General features: G+C 37.5%; 1 protein-coding gene and 1 long non-coding RNA gene across 10 annotated transcripts in view; one reads left to right on the forward strand and one right to left on the reverse strand.

Moving 5' to 3' along the window:
• DNA2 (DNA replication helicase/nuclease 2) overlaps positions 1 to 10,209 on the forward strand; it is a 58,808-nt gene extending 48,599 nt beyond the window's left edge. For 7 of the 9 annotated variants that reach the window (XM_067710761.1, XM_067710764.1, XM_067710758.1 and 4 more), the window contains 7 exons: positions 2,535 to 2,728; positions 2,821 to 2,910; positions 2,993 to 3,197; positions 4,709 to 4,798; positions 5,401 to 5,583; positions 8,237 to 8,383; positions 9,066 to 10,209. In XM_067710761.1, coding sequence (XP_067566862.1) covers positions 2,535 to 2,728; positions 2,821 to 2,910; positions 2,993 to 3,197; positions 4,709 to 4,798; positions 5,401 to 5,583; positions 8,237 to 8,383; positions 9,066 to 9,134 — 978 coding nt within the window. In that variant the 3' untranslated portion in view covers positions 9,135 to 10,209. Of the gene's footprint in view, positions 1 to 2,534; positions 2,729 to 2,820; positions 2,911 to 2,992; positions 3,198 to 4,708; positions 4,799 to 5,400; positions 5,584 to 8,159; positions 8,384 to 9,065 lie in introns of those variants that run through there. The other 2 variants (XM_067710760.1, XM_067710759.1) reach the window with 2 other exon arrangements.
• The window catches only part of LOC137209293 (uncharacterized), a 38,667-nt gene that overhangs the window by 20,784 nt on the left and 3,139 nt on the right, over positions 1 to 14,744 (reverse strand). The gene's annotated exons all lie outside the window — the stretch shown is intronic.

The following is a 14,744-nucleotide window of genomic DNA, read 5'->3' on the forward strand; positions in this document are numbered from 1 at the left end:
TGAACATTTTTGTATTGTATTATTTAAAACTGCTGTTTTAGCTCTAACACTACCCTGGTAGGGCAAGAGTGTATGCCACCTCATTATTGCCAGCTGGGAGCTGAAGTCCAGGATCCCTACTTGGCCTCTTTTAATGCAGAAGGTGACAGGCTTCTCATTACTGTTGGATAGGGGTGGAAGGAAGTCTAGGCTCCCCACACAGTCTCCACTACATTACCAGGTGAGGGTTACTACCAGCCAAGAGGGATGAAAATCCTGACTTGACCTCTCTGACACCACCCTGGCAAGGTATTGGGGTGCCTTATTCCAGCCTCAGGCAGGTGGAAGTCTAGGATCCCCCCTTCACCTTTGCTGGCATTGGTAGGGGGGCAAGGCCATAATTTTTTGTTTTTGTTTTTTTAGAGTTTCTAAAATCTTTATTAGATTGAACATGTGTTTTTTTTTTTCTTTTCCTTTATGGTTTATTACAGGATGTTGTATATAGATCCCTGTGCATACAGTAGGACCTTGTTATTTCTCTGTTTTATATATAGTAGTGCGTATCTGTTAATCCTACGCTCCTAATTTATCCCTCCAGCCACCCTTTCCCCTTTGGTAACCGTAAGTTTGTTTTCTATGTCTGTGAGTCTGTTTCTGTTTTGTAAATAATTTCATTTGTGTCATTTTTTTAGATTCTACGTGTAAATGATACCATATGATATTTGTCTTTCTCTCTTTCTGGCTTACTTCACTTAGTATGAAATCTAGATCCATCCATGTTGCTGCAGATGGCATTATTTCATTTTTTATGGCTGAGTAATATTCCATTGTATACATATACCACATCTTTATCCATTCATCTGTCGATGGATATTTAGGTTGTTTCCATGTCTTGGTTATTGTAAATAGCGCTGCGATGAACATAGGGGTACATGTATGTTTTCAAATTAGAGTTTTCTCCAGATATATGCTCAGGAGTGGGATTGCTGGATCATATGGTGACTCTATTTTTAGTTTTTAAAGGAACCTCCGTACTATTCTCCACAGTGGCTGCACCAATTTACATTCCTACCAACGGTGTGTGTGTGGGGTTCCTTTTCTCCACACCCTCGCTAGCATTTATTATTTATTATTTGTAGACTTTTTAATGATGTCTATTCTGATCTGTGTGAGGTGGTACTTCGTTGTAGTTTTGATTTGTGTTTCTCTAATAGCGATGTTGAGCATCTTTTCATGTGCCTGTTGGCCATCTGTATGTCTTCTTTAGAGAAATGTCTATTTAGGTCTTCTGCCCACTTTTTTTTTTTTTTAATAAAGGAGATGTAGTTCTTTTTTTAAAAAAATTAAATTAATTAGTTTATTTATTTATATTTAGCTGTGTCAGGTCTTAGTTGTGACATGCAGGATCTTCGTTGCAGTGTGCGGGATCTTTCGTTGTGGCGCACAGGCTCTTCGTTGTGGTGTGCGGGCTTCTCTCTAGTTGCCGCGCTCGGTCTTCTTTCTAGTTGTGGCACGCAGGCTCTCAAGTTGAGGCACGTGGGCTCAGTAGTTGTAGCGTGCGGGCTTAGTTGCCCCTCAGCATGTGGGATCTTAGTTCCCTGACCCGGGATCAATGTGGTGTCCCCTGCATTGTAAGGCGGATTCTCTACCACTGGACCACCAGGGAAGTCCCTTCTGCCCAGTTTTTGATTGGGTTGTTTGTTTTTTTGTTATTGAGTTGTATAAGCTGTTTGTATATTTTGGAAATTAAGCCCTTGTTGTTCGCATCATTTGCAGATATTTTCTCCCCGTCTGTAGGTTGTCTTTTTGTTTTATTTATGGTTTTCTGTGCTGTGAAAAAGCTTATAAATTTGATTAGGTCCCATTTATTTTTGTTTTTTTATTTCTATTGAGGCCATAGTTTTTTATGTGGTGTTTGGCTAGAGTTGAGTGATTATTGTATAAGTTTTCTGTCTGCTAGGCTATCCCTTTCCTGTTCTTTTGGCTTTTGTTGGAACTTCTTTTGGTCTGCATACATTGGCATTCCTGTGTTCCTAGTCTTATCACCTCCAAATCTGGGATATGTGAGGCAAAAGGAAAACCCAGGGAACTGTGGTGTTCCTCGTGTCCCAAGGTTCCTAGCTGGTCTACCTTTTCTCCGCCTTTCAGTCTTTATGTTTATAGTTTTATATTTATATAATGTCCAGGGTTTTTCATTGTACTTTGTGGGAGGAGTAGGGAAAAGTATTCCATCTTCCCAGAAGTAAAGTCCTGGTTGACATTAAAAAAATAAATTCATTAACTTACTGCCTCTTGAATGTTTCTGATTTCCATTTTGAAATATCGAAATTTGAGCATTGTTATAGTGTCTGGAAAATTAACTTGATTTTAAAAAATTTAAAGTAAAAAATTAAAATTTTTTGTATGCTATATGTGTTTCTGCGATCATATTGGGGGATTCCTGTTTTGGGGGACAAAGAGTTCTTTTTTGATCTTTTAATTTCAAAACTGGGAAAAACAAGGTATATTTCTTGGACATATTAAGTAACTGATCTATTTTCCCTATTTGTTTTTAGCTTATAGTTGCAACAACATGTATGGGAGTAAACCATCCCATATTTTCTCGTAAAACTTTTGATTTTTGTATAGTGGATGAAGCCTCTCAAATTAGCCAACCAGTTTGCCTAGGGCCACTTTTTTTTTCACGGAGATTTGTGTTGGTGGGGGATCATCAGCAGCTTCCTCCCCTGGTACTAAACTGCGAAGCAAGGTAAGCAGACGTTGAGGTTTCAATTTTAAACTAGATTCTTTTTAAGGGACAGTTTCAGTACACTGATAAGCCTGAACTGGATTTGTTGACAGAGCTCTTGGCATGAGTGAAAGCTTATTCAAGAGGCTGGAACAGAATAAGAATGCTGTCGTACAGTTAACCGTGCAGTACAGAATGAACAGGTATTTGTAACAGTGTCAGCTACGAGTGATTTTTGTATTTGTGTTCATCACTAAAACTAAAATTATTTTGTAATTCCCTTAGTAAAATTATGTCCTTAAGTAATAAACTGACATACGAAGGAAAGCTGGAGTGTGGATCAGACAAAGTGGCCAATGCAGTGATAAACCTACCTAACTTTAAAGATGTAAAGCTGGAACTGGAGTTTTATGCTGATTATTCTGAAAATCCTTGGCTGGTTGAAGTTTTCGAGCCAAAAAGTCCTGTTTGTTTCCTTAACACAGACAAGGTAAAAAACAAACATTTTCTTTAGTTTTTCTCCTTTTGCTCTGTTATTTGAATTCCTCAGTTTTCAGTAGCGATTGCTTCCTTAGAGCTTATCAGTTAAAACTAGTGTACTTCTTGTACTTTAACACAAAAGAATCTTTTCTTTCTATAGACTCACTGTCTTTGGGAGGTTTATTCTGGTGATTGATAGATGTCAAAATTGACTTTTGAAGTCAGAAAGGTAGAAAGTGAACTCAACTGTATAATTACATTTCCGATAAAAGGAATTGGCATTGATATTGTCAAAGGTCTGGGTTTACAAATGGACAGCAGATACGATAAATTGATGTCCTTTTGATGACCTTTTTTAAAAAAACAGACTTTATTTTCTAGAGCAGTTTTAGGTCCACAGCAAAACTGAGCTAAAAGTACAGAGATTTCCCATATATCTCCTCCCCCCACCGTATGCATCTAAAGATCTCTTTGCAAATCTGTCATTAAACAAAAAATCTGCACAAGGACTTTAAATGACTTGAGTCTTATTTCTGAGAACTAAGAACAAAGTTTTGACCCTGTGTTCCTACAGTTTGTTTTATATAGTGCTTCTCATTATTGATTTGGAAGTCTATGTAAGTTCAAATAAAAATATAATGACCAATTATATGTATGCATGTTATTCTAAAATAGGTGTATCTCTTGTTATTAAGATGGGTGGAGCCAGCTGGTTGTTAAAAATAGGGCCTTACCATGTGTGTACCATGGTGGGATTTTCATTCTCTTGGACATTGCCTTAGTGTTTCAGGATGAAGAATTAACACCTAGGGGCAGGCAGGCTCTGGGATATTTAGTCACATAAACTGATCTCACAAATGACTGCTTTTATAAACCACAACTCTAATTTATTAGTTATAATTTACCATTTTTTAACCTCACCAGTGATATTTCAGAGTCTTTTTTGCTACTCACATTTCCTCTTTCTTGGCATCAGGATTCCAAATAAGTTGTATTAAAATTAATCAAGGTTACTAAGGAATGATGTAGGAGCAAAACAATCCTTTGAAAGTTCTACTAGGTATGGTAGAAACTGGGGAACCTTATCGCTCCATTATCTGTATGAAAATCAACAAGAAAATGGAAAGGGCACAGATATTAGAGCCAGATCTAAGTTTGAATCCTAGTGCCATGATTTATTGTGAGGCTTGGGCAGGCTACTCATCTCTTCTGACCTTTGATTCCTATAAAATGGGGGATAACACAGTAAAGTTTGTGAAGGCCAGTGTATGGTCGGCTTTCATAGAGATTTTAGTCTGAACTCTATGTAGCATGTTTAAGATGGGTTGCCGCTGGGTGGCTTTCTGAAAGTGACTAATATCATTCATTTTTGTTAATTCTTTTACCTTCAACTTTAAGATGAAGATATTTTTCATCTGTTTCCACATGTGGTAGTACCGTCTCTATGGCCACCTGTGTACTGACAGTACTCTTAACTTCAGAGATTGTTTTGCAAGCAGGATGCGTATTTTTTCTATTTAGGTTCCAGCACCAGAACAAGTTGAAAAGGGAGGTGTCAGTAATATAACAGAAGCCAAACTCGTTGTTTTCCTGACCTCAATTTTTATTAAGGTAACATAGAATTTAATTTTGAGGGCTAATTAATATTAAGGTGCAGTGTAATAGAATATTAGAATGCCAGGAACTTTAGATCTAAAGTTAACTTTTGTTTATTAAGATAAAGAGGAATGAAGCCTGATTGTTTTTATTTTGAGAACATTTATCTAAGACATGTAATTTTTTATACAGTAATGGCATTTTGAGTTTCCATTTAGGATAACTTTGTAACATCAGATAATTCTGATTGTTTCAATTTAGTGCTGAAGTCAGTATGATTGGCAATTGGAAACCTCTGGTGTAAGGGATAGCAGAAAGTAAAATGTATTTCTTTGTACTTTTTTTGGTATGGCAACACTGTTTTGGTGGCATACAAACCATTATACTGCCATGAACTTCTAAATAACAAGGGAACAATGTTTGAGGAAATTATTTCATTTCAGGAAATGTGGATATAGCCTTAGAGTGAACTCAATAATTGTATTTACTCCTTGTGATAGGAACATGTATTATAAACATCAATTGGGCACATTATGTAGACATTTAATAAATTTAGTAAAGCTTAAATAACAAAAGTCAGGATTTTTTCACTTTAAATTGTGTTCTTTTCTGTTTAGGCTGGTTGTAATCCCTCTGATATTGGTATCATTGCACCATACCGGCAACAGTTAAAAGTCATCAATGATTTATTGGCACATTCTTCTCTTGGGATGGTCGAAGTTAATACAGTAGACAAATACCAAGGAAGAGACAAAAGTATCATTCTAGTATCTTTTGTTAGAAGTAATGAAGATGGAACTGTGAGTTAATTGTATTTTCTGCTTTGTTGTCTGATTTGTATTTTATATTTGTTTGGGACATTATTTACCTCTCTTTTTTTATTTTCCTCTCTCTTTTGTAATTGTGGTAAAAAACACATAACATAAAAATTACCTTCTTAACTATTTTTTAATGTACAATTCACAAGTATTAAGTATATTTACAGTGTGTGCAACACATCTCCAGAACGTTTTCATTTTGCAAAACAAATTCTATACCCATGAGCAATTCCCTAATTCCCACTCTCTCCTTTCCCTGGCAATCACTTTCTGTCTCTGTGAATTTGACAGAATTTTATGAATTCTGTGAATTTTCCATATAAGTGGAATCATACGGTATTTGTCCTTTTGTAAGTGGCTTATTTCACTTATCATAATGTCCTCAGGGTTCATCCGTGTTGTAGCATGTGTCAGAATTTCCTTCCTTTTTTTTTTTTTTTTTTTATTTTTTTTTATTTTTAAGTAATTTATTCCAATAGAAATATTTCAGAAAACTGTACTTAAATTCATTTTAAGTTACATTATGCAAACACACTGAAGATCTCACACTCACATTTGCATATTAAACAGAAACAAAAAGTGAGAGAGGAACCAAGCTGCACGTCACTCCAGGAGGTCATAGTGCAAATGAGTACTTCATCTTTGTACCTCAAGTTAACCGGGATGAAGGAGAATAAAAATGGCTTGTGTTTTCCTGTATATTATCATCATTGGATAGAATTTCCTTCCTTTTAAAGGCTGAATATTATTCCACTGCATGTATATACCACATTTTGTTTATCCATTTATCCATCAGTGGACATTTGGGTTGCTTCTACCTCTTGGTTATCGTGTTTGGAGCATTTTTAAACATATAGGCTTCCCTAGATATACTTTCAAATTTATAGATAATTCCAGGCTTTGTTTTGTTTTTTTGCATTTTTATCTCTCCTTGACTCATTTTTCTTGACTATGCGATAGCTTCATATGGTTTTTTTTTTTTTTTTTATGGTGTGCGGGCCTCTCACTGTTGTGGCCTCTCCCGTTGCGGAGCACAGGCTCCGGACGCCCAGGCTCAGCGGCCATGGCGCACGGGCCAAGCCGCTCCGCGGCATGTGGGATCCTCCCGGACCGGGGCACGAACCCTTGTCCCCTGCATCGGCAGGTGGACTCTCAACCACTGCGCCACCAGGGAAGCCCTCATATGGTTTTTAAGATACATGTAGTAGAGGGACTTGCCTCGTCATCCAGTGGTTAAGACTCCACACTTCCAATGCAGGGGCTGCGGGTTTGATCCCTGGTCAGCGAACTAAGATCCCACATGCCACGCTGTGCAGCCAAAAATAAATAAATGAAATAAAATACACATAGTATAAAGTCTCCCTTCTTCCCGGTTCCTCTACTTAGTTCTTACCCTCACAGATAATCACGTTTGGTTTTTTGTTTTTGTTTTGTTTTTGTTTTTTTGGTAACCTTCTACGTTTCTTTAAGCATATGCTTAAAGATATGAATCAGTATTCATATTCCCCTCTTTTTTTGCACAAAAGGTAATATATACACTATTCTGGACTTTGCTTTTTCCACTTAACAGCTTGGAGATCTTTCCATGTCATTACACAGAGATTTCATTCTGTTCTTACAGATGCATAGTTTTCTACTGTATATATGGGTCACGGTATATTTAACCACTCCTCTGAGTCTTCTACTATGACGAGTTTCTATTACTGTTAAAAAACAATGCTACACTGGGGCTTCCCTGGTGGCATGGTGGTTAAGAATCCGCCTGCCAATGCAGGGGACCACGGGTTCGAGCCCTGGTCTGGGAAGATCCCACATGCCATGGAGCAACTAAGCCCATGTGCCACAACTACTGAGCCTGCGCTCTAGAGCCCGTGAGCCACAACTACTGAAGCCCGTGTGCCACAACTACTGAAGCCTGCGCGCCTAGAGCCTGTGCTCCACAACAAGAGAAGCCACCACAATGGGAAGCCCTCACACCGCAACAAAGAGTAGCCCTGCTCGCCACAACTAGAGAAAGCCTGTGCACAGGAAAGGAAGACTCAACGCAGCCAATAAATAAATAAAATCTATTAAAAAAAATTTTTTTTAAAAAGAAACAGAGAGCTTGTTTCATAGATATTTAAAAAAAACAATGCTACACTGAGTGGAGATAACTTCAATTCTTTTTTTTTTTTTAAATATTTATTTATTTGGCGGTGCTGGGTCTTAGTTGCGGCACTTGGGATCTTCATTGCTGGGTGCAGGATCTTTAGTTGCGGCATGTGGGCTCCTAGTTGTGGTATGCGGGATCTAGTTCCCCGACCAGGGATCGAACCCGGGCCCCCTGCATTGGGAGCACGGAGTCTTAACCACTGGTCCACCAGGGAAGTCCTAACTTCAATTCTGTATTATATATATTTAATATTTAAAAATTTTTAGTATATTTTTATTATATGTATTTAATAATTTAAAATTATGGCTAGGATATCATACCCACAATAAAATACTTGAAGTTGGCACTGTGGGCAAGTTTTTCCAACTGTCTGGATTTTAAATGTGTTGATGAATCTTTTTTGCAGTATATGTTTTTGAAAACTGCTCAAAAAACTCAAATAAATAAGAAAACTCAAAGAATGAAAATTACAATTTCTTTCAGCTTGGTGAACTATTGAAAGATTGGCGGCGTCTTAATGTTGCTATAACCAGAGCCAAACATAAGCTGATTCTCCTGGGATGTGTGCCCTCACTAAACCGCTATCCTCCTTTGGGGAAGCTACTTTATCATCTAAACTCAGAAAAATTAATATCCTTTTTGTTTTATATATGGTCACATTTTTTTTTAATTTAAAAAAAAATTTTTTTTTATGGTCACATTTGATTGTGCTATTGTGAGTACTTCATTTATGTATTTGTATAAACTAAAACTCGGTGTCTCGTGTTTTCCATGGGCATATTTCAAAAGATCTGATTCTGCAAAGGAAAGAGAGAAAACAATTCACAGGAAGTAATTTTAAGCAAAAAGTGAAATAATGAACGTGGTGGTGAAGGATAGTTTGTGAAATGAGAAGCTGGAAAAAAAGGGACTTGATTTTTTGCCTTAGGAACAGGGTGCATGTTTCCTAGAATACATCTAGGAAAACTGGTTATCCCTTCTGGTTCCTCTCCCCTCAATTTATAACCTTTTTTAAAAAAAATCTAGGACAAAGTATTATATTTAAAAATGGAGATTATTACTTGTCATATTGTATTAATAGATTATTTTAAAAATAGGTCATCTCTTTAAAAAATTATATGTAGGTCTCAGGCTAATAAGATATGTAAACCATATTGCTTAAGTATATTATTATCCATAGAATGCCATAAAAATCTTTACAATTTTTTTAACATCCCTGTAAACCAAATTACAGAATGTTAGATAATAATGTCATATATGTTTTTATGTAATTCCACATTGTGTTAAATATATCTTCCTTAATTTATTTTACATCATGGATCTTCCATCAGGAGAACATGAAAGTCTTTGTCATATATTGGGTGATTTTCAAAGAAGATAAAGCACTGTTTTCCTTGCTTTTTCCAAACCATCATGATCTTCTCTAACTGTTGCCTATTTATAATTCGGATATGCTGTAAAATCAGTGCCTGGTTACACTGTGAAGATAACTTTTATCCCAAGGGTAAGAAATGATGTAAATATACTCTTTCAGAGTTCCAGTTTTTTTGTTTTATTTATTTTTTGGTATAACCTTGTTAAACATAAAGTTCTATTACCATACAAAATTTAACATAGTATTTTTTTAGTACAGGTGAACCAAAACTGAAAAGTCTAAATTTATAGGTATTATAAATGTGGTTTTGTATGATCTAGAGTTTGATAAATTTCTACCACCTTTTAAAGCTGGGATGAATTTTTCAATCTGAGGCTTAAACCTTTAAGTCTAAATTTTCAAGATTAATTTGATCTTTTAGATTTTTAATCATATTTTGTTTATTTGAAAGATTAGGTAAGAAAATTGATTGCTTTTGTCATTTAAGGACAATCTTGTGATGATGAGAACATAAGTAAGACGTTTTTCTGTATTTTGAGGTCCCTGATTCAAAGGCCATTCTGCTGGTTTTTTTCCTGACTTTTGCTTTCTCCTATCAGAGATGTTTTCACTTTAAACCTAGTCTTTTAAATTATCACTGATAAATGTATTATTTCCAGTTAATTTCTGATTCTCCTTACTCTCCCACTTGTTATTTTCACTTTTCAGTATTCTAGTGAAATAAAATAATTCCTACTGTTCTTTTGAGAAGAAATTTTGTTTGCTGAATTGATGACAAATTAAAAAGGTGTATTCCTATTTTCACTTATTCATGTTCATATGCCCCTTAGTTTTAGGGCATTTCTCAATTTTCTCTTTTGGTATAAAAATGTTTTGTAAAATAGTTACCTCAAAGTGCTTGATTACTTATATTGTGACCAATTTTAACCTTAGTGTATCCATCTTTGGCAGGGAGATCTCTCACTTCTCTCAAATGTTTTCTTTTTAATGAATGTTAAGTATGTTAAAAATTGCTGCCTCTACCTCACATGTTTTAAAAAAATTATTACTTGAAGATTTTATTAAATAAATTGTTCTCTTACTGTTAGATCTTACAGTGTCAATTATTAATACTAAATAATAATTAAGTTCAGGGTTGTCCACAATTTTTTCCAGTGTTGAGAACTGAAATATTGATAATGCTCTAAAGCTGAAACCAAGGAGTGTTGACATTATAAAGAGATTTATGAAGGACACACAGGATGGAGTTGATCATGGAGATACTATGGATTAGACAGGAAAAACTAGGAAGTTTACAGAGATAAGGCTTAAATATTGGTTAGATATTCCTGGGAGTGAGATGAATAATGTAAATTCTTTTGGTTCAATCAGTGGTTGCTTTACAGATTTGTATGGCCTGCAAAGCCCTGTGGAAGGAGAGCCCTGGGAGGGGTTCCATGTTTCTTGTCATTTGGGATTCTGTCTTTTTTTTTTTTTTTGCGGTACGCGGGCCTCTCACTGTTGTGGCCTCTCCCGTTGCAGAGCACAGGCTCCGGACGCGCAGGCCCAGCGGCCATGGCTCACGGGCCCAGCCACTCCAAAGCATGTGGGATCTTCCCGGACCGGGGCACGAACCCATGTCCCCTGCATCGGCAGGCGGACTCTCAACCACTGCGCCACCAGGGAAGCCCTGGGACTCTGTCTTGCTTACAAGAGTCTAGCCACTTAGTTGAAAGAGTTAAGGATTCGTCTTTTATATATAAGATGCTGTGAGTTGGAGGCTTGGGGTGAGCTGTAAGTTAAACCCAGACTGGGCCATCAAATTGCTAATAGTGCAGTTTAAGTATGACATCCACGCCAAGGACTAAGACAGCAGTGGCTACCAGTCTCTAATGTTATTGGGCAGTCACTTTGTGCAGGTCCAGATCAAAAGCATCATTAGCCTAGACAAGGTCTTCCTTATAGTGTAAAGCCAGGATGTGATGACAGTGTAGCCATTCCAGTGGCCCCATTCCTGAAAATCAGTTCAGAGTTCTGCCTCCTTACCTCTCTTGCTGCCTCCTCTTATTCCTTTCTTTTCTTCCTCGTCTCTCACTCTCTAGAGACGGGTCTTTCCCAGAGCTCTATGTTTGGTCTGGTCCTGTTCTCTCTCCTTGGACAGTCACTGCCTCCAACCATGACCTATGTAGCTGTTTACCAAATCTGTATACCCCGCCATGTCTTCTGGATTCTAGTTATATCTGTGTTCCAGCTCCTGCCTTCAGAGTCTTCTGTGAGCACTTCTGAGTCAGCACATACAAAATGTAAATTTCCATCTTCATCTAATGCCTTCCTCTGTAATCTCTATTTCTGTCAAGGACACCATCTACCTCACATTTTCTGAGTTCAAAAGTCTTGGCATAATTTTCTTTCTTTAAATTTTTTTTTTCTAATTATAGAGTAGTACATGATTTTAGTGAGAATTTCAAACACTACAAATTTTAGAAAATTCAATTTCTTTGTAATCTTATCATTTAGTTATAACTACTGGTAGTTTGGTGTATGATAATCTGGACTGGTGCTTAAGAGTAAAAATTGCCAGAACCCACAACAAGAAACACATTTTGCATCATGACTCAGCATGAACATATGTATGTGCGTGCACCTTAAACAGTACTTTAACAAAATATTTACCCTTTTTATATGTGATATACCCTAATATTTTCCACTATTCCATTAAAAGCAAAGCTGGTTGCAGGGCTTCCCTGGTGGCGCAGTGGTTAAGAATTTGCCTGCCAGTGCAGGGGACACGGGTTTGAGCCCAGGTCCGGGAAGATCCCACATGCCACGGAGCAACTAAGCCCGTGCACCACAACTACTGAGCCTGCGTTCTAGAGCCCGCAAGCCACAACTGCTGAGCCCGTGCGCCACAACTACTGAGTCTGTGCTCTATAGAGCCCGTGTGCCACAACTACTGAATCCCGCGCACCTAGAGCCCGTGCTCCGCAGCAAGAGAAGCCACCGCAATGAAGAAGCTCGCGCGCCACAACAAAGAGTAGCCCCCGCTCGCCACAACTAGAGAAAGCCTGTGCGCAGCAACGAAGATCCAAAGCAGCCAAAAATAATTAATTTAAAAAAACAAAGCTGGTTGCAACCTACTAACATTCTTTCATATCCCACTAATAGGTTGGAACGTGTGGTATGTAATGGAGGTCATTCTCCATTATTTCTTTGCATATTTGTTCTAATGTACTTTTTTTTTTCTGGCCGCACTGCATAGCTTGTGGGATCTTAATTCCCTGACCAGGGATCCAGCCTGGACCCATGGCAGTGAAAGTGCAGAGTCCTAAGCACTGGACTGCCAGAGAATTCCCTAATATACTATTTTTGCTCTTCCCTATACATGTCTTTTTTCTTGTTTGTTGTATCCTCTATCTATATTTGTCTGTTTCTCCAATACCATTTATGCAACTTCACCCAGGCTGAAAGACTAGTATGCTACCTTCTCCAGAAAGCCTTTTCTGATTTTTTTCCTTCCAGAAAGAATTACTTCCATCTTTATATGTAGCTTTATACCACTTATTGCTTTTTTAGCAGCGGTAATAATATGTAATATGCTTTATAATTTTCATAGATATTCTCTCAATTGAATTAAACCCTACAGAGTACCTAGCATAGATATTTCACGTTAGCATATGGCTCTGGGCAAGTCATTGCTAGAACCCAGATGTTCTGATTAGTAATTCAGCAATTTTCCCAGGTACTATGTGTTTCCCATTCAGTGTTGTGTACATTTTCCAGGTGCTATACAAATGTTTAGAAGCATTACAATTGTTGGGAATTCCCTGGCAGTCCAGTGGTTAGGACTCCGCGCTTTCACTGCCAAGGGCTGGGGTTCAATCCCTAGTCAGGGAACAAAGATCCCACAAGCCGCACAGTGCAGCCAAAAAGAAAAAAAAGCATTACAATGGTTAGTGTAAGCAAATCACATCTCAGGCCAGCTGGAAACCTTGGGGCATGATTTGACCAGCTGGTCTATGTAGATTCAGTGGACAGCCTTGCTCATTAAAAAGACTGCTTGTAGCTAAGAGGATAGGCCCATCCAACCTCACTCAAGTCACCACTGACTCTCGGCTGATTGGGACTCATGATCCTGGAAAGTATGAACCAAGATGGACCCAGGGGGTGAAGTCTGCCTTTCCTGACTCTCGGCTCTTGTATAGATACTGCTTTGGCTTATTATGAAAGATTTTTACATAAAAATTATTTTTAAGGCTTTAACTAGCTTTCTTTTCATGATGAGCTTTAGAACATTATTATAAAACCTTTAAAAACACACACAAAAGTAGTATAATGAACTTCTATATACCCATCACCCATATTCAACAGTTAAATTTTGCAGCAATTGTTTTCAACCTTTTTTTCCTTGCTGACATGTTTTAAAGCAAATTTTAGACATCATTCAATTTCATCCCTATATTTCAGTATGTGATGAGTTTTTAAAAAACAGTATTTTGTTACATGATTATATCTGTACGTTTAAAAACCTAGATTCTTAGTTTTAGTACATCAAGAGCTCAGAACAGATTCATATTCTAGTTTAAACCTATTAAGTGTAATAGGTTTTAAACATACACCCTAATTCCAATTCTGTTCAATACAAGGTGGCTAGAGTATCCAGCAAATATGTATTTTGGAGTTTAAGAACATCTTCCTCAAAGGAAGAAATATTTTTTGCTTTAAATAAAGCTGGTCTGTTACTGAACTAAATTTCTTCCCTACATGTTACCTATAAAGTCACTGGAGGGAAAGCAATCCAGAAAATAAAGCTCTTTTCCTTTGTTCTCATGGTTTTATAAAATAAATAAATATATACTTAACATTATTTGCTTTTCTAAACGCACTTGGAACACAAATCCCTCCCTTTTTGCTCATCATTTGGAGAAGAGAAAAATGAACAATTCAGTCATTTCAATGTTTAACAGCAAGATGGTGGAAGGGGTTAGACTTGTCATCAGTTTTAGGCTCCTTCAAACACTGTAAAAACCACAGATGTATTTTGACATTATGAAAATGGAGGCTAGTTTTGTACTGGTTCAGATTCTGGCTCTGTTCGTTAATAGTACTGTGACTTTGGGCAAGTTATTTAATCTTTGAGGTTAGTTTCATCTGTAAAAGAGGTAAATAATTTATTCCTCATGGGGTGGTTCTGAAGATCAAATGAGGTTTTGGCCTAGGAACTGACCTTCACATACATGCTCATTGACCTTCACTTCCACGCTCATGGGCATGGAAGATGAACGGTGAAAGGGTGATGGGATAGTTGAGGAAATGAAATTTGACCCTATCTCACATCATCACTGAAATTAATTCTGGGTGCACTAACAGGCCTAAATATTAAAGGCAAAACTATGTAATTCTTTTTTTTTAAAATATTTATTTATTTGGCTGCATCGGGTCCTCGTTGTGGCATGTGGGATCTCTTGTTGTGGCGCTTGTTTAGTCGCGTGGGCTTCTCCCTAGTTGTGGTGTGCGGGTTTTCTCTTCTCTTGTTGTGGCATGCAGGCTCCAGGGTGTGTGGGCTCCAGAGCACATGGGCTCTGTAGTTTGTGGCACGCAGGCTCTCTAGTTGAGGCGTGCAAGCTCAGTAGTTGTGGC

Source organism: Pseudorca crassidens, chromosome 16 (genome assembly GCF_039906515.1).
Source record: "Pseudorca crassidens isolate mPseCra1 chromosome 16, mPseCra1.hap1, whole genome shotgun sequence".
Taxonomy (NCBI): domain Eukaryota; kingdom Metazoa; phylum Chordata; class Mammalia; order Artiodactyla; family Delphinidae; genus Pseudorca; species Pseudorca crassidens.